Source organism: Crocuta crocuta, unplaced genomic scaffold, assembly GCF_008692635.1.
Source record: "Crocuta crocuta isolate KB4526 unplaced genomic scaffold, BGI_CrCroc_1.0 scaffold1012, whole genome shotgun sequence".
Lineage (NCBI taxonomy): Eukaryota > Metazoa > Chordata > Mammalia > Carnivora > Hyaenidae > Crocuta > Crocuta crocuta.
The window spans coordinates 18,395-24,888 of NW_027530844.1; the positions used below are offsets into that span (position 1 = coordinate 18,395).

At 38.7% G+C, this 6,494-nt stretch overlaps 1 protein-coding gene across 1 annotated transcript in view; it reads left to right on the forward strand.

Annotated features, from left to right (window-relative positions):
* Nucleotides 1-2,821: 2,821 nt before the first annotated feature.
* Nucleotides 2,822-6,494, forward strand: part of OPHN1 (oligophrenin 1) — a 404,963-nt gene continuing 401,290 nt past the window's right edge. Inside the window, 1 exon segment of the mRNA XM_077769252.1 lies at nt 2,822-2,906. Within this exon segment, the coding sequence (XP_077625378.1) occupies nt 2,822-2,906 (85 nt within the window).

Genomic DNA, 6,494 nt, shown 5'->3' on the forward strand with positions numbered 1-6,494 from the left:
GTCCCACGTACCTGTCAACACCATCCACCAACTGTCAACGTTTTGCTAGTATTATTTTTGCTCTTCTCTCACCCACACCTTTTTTCTTGAGTAGTTTAAAGCAGACAACATATTTCACTTAACGAATACAAATACTTGTATCTCTAANTTTTATATTTATGGAGGGCTGCTTTGTGTCCCAGTATGTGATCTATCTTGGAGAATGTGCCATGCGCACTTGAGAAAAAAGTGAATTCCATAGCCTCAGGATGTAGAGTTCTAAATATATCTGTCAAATCCATCTGGTCCAGTGTGTCATTTAAATCCATTGTGTCTTTGTTGATTATTCCACGTGCACTTGAGAAGAATGTGAATTCCATGGCCTCAGAATGTAGAGTCTATACATATCTGTCAAACCATCTGGTCCAGTGTGTCATTCAGGTCCATTGTTTTCTTAGTTATTTTCTGTCTAGTTGATGTATCCATTGCTGTATGTGGAGTATTGACATTCTGTGCTGTTAGCACATTCTTGTCCATAAGATTGTTTCTCTTTGTGATCAATTGTTTTACGTATTTGCATGCTACCTTATTCGGTGCGTTGACATTTATAAATTTTAGCTCTTTTTGTTGGATAGATCCTGTGATTATTACATAATGCCCTTCTTCATCCCTTGTTACTGTCTTTACTTTAATGTCCAGTTTGTCTGATATAAGTATAGCTTCTCCAGCTTGCTTTGACATCCAGTAGCATTATAGATATTTCCCCATCCCCTTACTTTCAATCTGAAGATATCCGCAGGTCTAAAATGAGTCTCTTGTAGACAGTAAATCAATGTATATTGTTTTTTATCCATTCTACTGCCCTATGGGTTTTGATTGGCGCATTTAGTCCATTTACATTCAGTGTTGTTATTGAAATATATGGATTCAGAGTCATTGTGTTCTTTGTAGGATTCATGCTTGTAGTGGTGTCTCAGGTACCTTGCGTTCTTTGCAACATTTCCCTCATAGAGTCTCCCTCAGGATTTCTCGTAGGGCTGGTTTTGTGGTGATGAATTCTTTCAATTTTTGTTTATTTGGAAAGACACTTATTTCTCCTTCTATTCTGAATGACAGGCTTGCTGGATCAAGGATTCTTGGCTGCATATTTTTTCTGTTCATCACATTGAAGATTTCCTGCCATTCTTTTCTGGCCTGCCAAGCTTCAGTAGATAGGTCTGTAACCAGTCTGATAGGTTTCCCTTTGTATGTTAAGGCCCTTTTATCCCTAGCTGCTTTCAGAATTCTCTCTTTGTCATTATACTTTGGCATTTTCATTATGATATGTCATGCAGAAGATCGATTGAAGTTACATCTGAGGGGAGTTCTCTGTGCCTTTTGGATTTCCTTGTCTGTTTCCTTTCTCAAATTGCGGAAGTTCTCTGTTATAATTTGTTCACGTAATCCTTCAGTCCCTTTCCCTCTCTCTTCCTATTCTAGGATTCTTATGATTCCTATTCTGGGATTCTGTTTGATTGTATCACTCAGTTCTGGAACTCGCCTTTCGTTTTCCTGGATCAGTTTATGTCTCTTTTTCTTGGCTTCCTCTTTTTCTCTAATTGTGTCTTCTAATGGCCCTCTTCTCTCTGCCTCTTCAATCCGTGCATTGGGTGATTCCATTTTATTATGCATCTCACTTATAGCATTTTTTAATTCATCACAACTATTTTTAAGCTCCATTGTCTTTGTAGCAATAGCTTCTCTGATGTCTTCCATGCCTTTTTCAAGCCCAGCGATTAATTTTATGATTATTGTTCTAAATTCTTGTTCAGTTATGTTGCTTATATCTGTTTTGAGCAGTTCTTTAGCTGTCATTTCTTCCTGGAATTTCTTTAGAGGAGAGTTCCGTTTCATCATTTGGCTAGCTTTCTGTCTCTTGTCAGTTTTAAAAGCTCATTGTATGCTCTGCACCTGCGGGTACTGCTATATTAAAGAGGGCTCTTTGACTGTCCAGGGCTTGTCCATTCAGGAAGTGTTCTTCAAATGGTTTCTCTTGGTCTGGCTTGTTGAGGCTTTGGTTGTTTTATTTCTCTACTTGTAGTGGCATTTGGGACTCTCCACCATGTGTACTTTGGCTTTTTTCTTAAGGTGGCACAGAAAAGAACAGGCAGACAAATACACATGGAACAAAGGCCCACAAACGGACAGAGAAATCCAACAAACAATAAACCTGAAAGGGAAAAAGAAAAAGAAAAAGAAAAAAAAATCCAAAAGACGAAGGACAGTCTAAAAGCATAAAAGCCTAATTCCCAGCTACAAATAAAGAGCCTAGTGTATGCAGTGCTGATGGAAGAGCATATACAAAGAGAGAAATGACAGGGGAAGTGAGAAAGCGAAATTGGACAATGACTGGGCAGTGAGAATAAGAAGTTTAATTCAGCGAGAGAAAGGCAAGAATGTGGTAGGAGGCGAGGAGAAAGAAATGAAGATAATGTTACCCAGAGAAAATATGTAGTCTGATTACTCCAGAGAGAGAGATAGAAAGGTAGGAGTTGAGGTGTAGAATATACATCTTGAGAATGGATTAAATGTGACTGTGTAATCAAACCAATGGCCCGAGTGTCCAGTCTAGTAGAGGGCAGGTATACAATTGAGACAAGGGAAAAAGAGCACAATAGAATGAATTGATCTAGAATTAATTATGACAGTGCATCCATGTTGGTCTTGCCCCAGGCTCCATTAAAAAAAAAGAAAAAGCATCTCTGTAGCAAGGATGGGCATGGTTTGGTGTAGGCAGGTCTTAGCCTCTACCTGTCCCAGAGGTTGCTCCTGAGGTCCTGCCCTGGTGATTGTGGGCAGAACAATGGCGGCACCCCAGGCCCTTCTGCAACCAAGCATTGCAGATCACTCTTTTGGGTCTGATCTCCCTTTGCTGGGTTGTAGCCAAGGTGAGTCATGCTCCGTGTCCTAAGACTTGCCTCATTTCCAGGTCTTAGTCTGCAGGCTTCACTGATACTGTCCGAAATGTAATCCCGCAGGCTTTGCTGCTCCCCAGCCCGGGACCGAGCTGGGAGGGCAGCGGAGCAGTTTCTCCTGGTGCCGCCTGGGACCAGGGCACCCAGCCCAAAGACAGCGCCCCAGCAAGAAATAGGATCACTCTCTCAACTCCCTGTGGTTAGGGATGGGATGTTAGGACCCTCTCTGTCCCAAGCTGAGGTTTTCTCTTCTCCAAGGATGGTTCTATGAGCAGTTTCAGCTGCTCTTTCTCTTTTCCTCCACTCACCGCAGCTCCCTGTGAAGGGGACTCCCTCTCCTCCCTCTGTACCTCCAGGTCCTAGCCCGTTTTATCTTCCCTAGTTCACAATCACACACCTATGAGGGTGTTTTCTTAGTGGACTCTGTCTCTTTTCTTCTCAGACTCCTGAGGTTCAGTGTCCTATGACTTCAGGCCTTCTCTGAGAGATGTGGGCGAGCGAAATGTATGTAGCTCCCTACTTCTCGCCATCTTATCTCCTCTCCTGCTATTTTATTTTTCTAATGTGACATGCCTTTTTTTCATATATTCCTTTACTGCTTTATTTAGTATTAAATGCTATTATTGTTATTATTATTGTACATATTACATATTGTGTTAAAAACCCAATAATACATTGTTATAATAATTACCTTATGAAACTTTGTCTTTTTAAAAGTACTGATTTATTTTGAGAGAGACAGAGACAGAGCGCAAGCAGGAGAGGGGCAGAGAGAGGGAGAGAGAATCCCAAGCAGAGTCTGCACTATCATTGCAGAGCCCAAAGTAGGGCTTGATTTCACAAACTGTGAGATCATAACTTGAAGTGAAATCAAGAGTTGGATGCTTTACTGACTGAACCACCCAGATGCCCCAACTTTATGTCTTTTAAAGAGGTTGAGGGAAGAAGGAGAATAGGGTTACATTTATAGTTTGTTTTATTAACCTTCTTGGTACAATTTATGGTTCTCTTTATTTGCTTTTGTGGATTCAGATTACCATTTTGTAAGTTCATTTCCTTTATTATGACTCTGCTTTTACTTTCCTTCTTTGTGATTTTATTGTAAAATATATTATGTTTCCTTGGTGCAGGCCCTCAAATGTAGTCATGTACATATTGTTTTATACAGTTGCTTTCTATATTAAGAGAACAAACATGTATATTTGTCTTTTATAATTATATAGTTTGCAAGAGTTCTGAATTTTTCATGTGTATTTGAATTACTGTATATGTTCAATTGCTTCCATCCTTTAGTTTTTTTCTTTTTTCTTTTTCTTTTTTTTTTTGTTTTTTGTTTTATTGTACGTTCAATCTACTAGCAAGGATTCTCTCAGCAGAGCATGGGTCTTATCCTGTGTAATTTAAATCATCTTTGAGGGTGGAGCCAGGCAAAGTTGATTAAAAAATTGTATTATTTTATTAATACACCAGAGGCTATAACCACTGGACTAGGATTTTCTGAGGTCCCTTGTGGTTCTGATGTTCTGTGATACTGTATGCAAGAGAAATGTTCTCCCTGATCTTCTTAACCCATGGTAAGACATATTCTTGACTTGCCAGTATAGCATAGGCTTGTAGTTCTCAAAGTATATTCCCTAGACCAGAATTAACATCACTGGGCAGTATGTCAGAAAGGCAGATTCTCAGCTACTGCTCCACACCTATTAAATCAGAAGCTGTAGAGGTGGTGCACAGTAGACTGTGTTTTAACAAGCTCTACCTTTCCTTTTGCTTTTGGTGCACTTTGAAGTTTGAGAACTATTGGCATGGGGAAAGACCACTGTGGGCTTTGTAATATGGGGACTGCAGTGAGTTTTGGATATCTCACTGACCATTTCTGGGGTATTGCTGGGCATCTTACTTCTCCTTTGAGTCACTTTTACTTTTTTTCAACGAATAAGAATATTTGCTCTATATAACCCACACAGTTGTTCGGAGACTAATCAGAGAGTTTATGTCCAAGCTCCTTTATAAAGTATTAATCCTGTATGCACATGTAAGCCATCATTATAAACAAAGGGAACTAAAATTTACTGAGCATATAATCAAGGCCAGGCACTCTGTATATGTTATCTCATTTAGTCCTTAACTGATCTACAAGTAGTGTTAGAATTATTTAGCAATTCATTTTCATTTTCCAACTGTATTGGAATCCACACATTGAAATCCAACATTAAAATACAATTTAATCAAAATCCAAGTAAATCAAAATGCATCTATATCAAATTCTGTGTAAAATTCCAGTTCTATCAAACTTCCATATAGAAAGCTAAAGAAGAAATGCTTTTTATTAAAATACTTAAGAGTATTTTGTTGCATTCACTTACCTCCTCACTGAGAAAAGTGTACCAGGTCTTGTCCTATTAGTAGTTAGAGCATGTTAATACTTAGCTCTGACATAGGGGAACAGAGGGGAAGTTGTGTTTCCTTTCTTGGTTTCAGTCTTTGCATTTTAAAATAAGCAGTTTTANAAAAACTTATTTCCTTTTGGACATTAAAAATTAGAGAAGCAGGTATCTTTTTAGATTGGTTTAACTATCAAAATCCATATCAGATTAGAAGTGATTGGATTGTAATGGACCTGATTAGGAAACACCAGTTGATTTAGCTAAAATTTCCCTATCAAAATTGATCCTTAGCAGCGTGATTAGAGACTCTTGAAAGTCAGGTGAGGGGGTTCTCAAATTAATGACACATTTATTTTCTGATAAAAAGGTATTCAAACAGAACATAAAATTCAGTTATTTAGTCACAGCCCTTTCATATGTTTGGATAGGAGTGTGTATGTGTCCAAAGGTGTATTTAAAATACCAATCTTATTGGTTTCATATTATTACATTGTATCAGATTTACGTGCATTATAAGAACTGTAATTTATTTATTTTTGTAAATAGTTTATTGTCAAGTTGGTTTCCATATAATACCCAGTGCTCATCCCAACCAGTGCCCTCCTCCATGCCCATCACCCCCCTTCCCCTCTCCCCCACCTCTATCAGCCCTCAGTTTGTTCTCAGTATGCAAGAGTCTCTCATGGTTTGCCTCCCTCCCTCTCCCCAACTATTTTTCCCCTTCTCCATGGTCTTCCATTAAGTTCCTCCTAATCCACTAATACTTGCAATCATATGGTATCTGTCCTATTCTGCCTGACTTATTTCGCTCAAGATAACATCCTTAAGTTAGGAACTGTAATTTAACAGGAACTAGAACATCGGCTTAAATTTGCAGTATTTTGATTCCTTTCTCTGTAAGTTTGACTGGACCTAGAAGTTAGCCAGTGATGGAGTAGTCAGTCTCTGAAGAATATTGGTTTCCTGTGCTAAAAGAAACAAATGTGTCCCCAAACACCATTGGCTGTTGCTCCTAAATCCAGACAGCAGATTTTGTTTTGCTTTACAGCCTGTCGGTCTCTGCACAGGCATAGCAGCACCCTATATTCTTATGATTTGAAGCCTTTAAGCTCTCTGCTTTTTAAGCAGTTTCCACAAATGACCAATTAGAATACAAAAAATAGTGGGGATATTA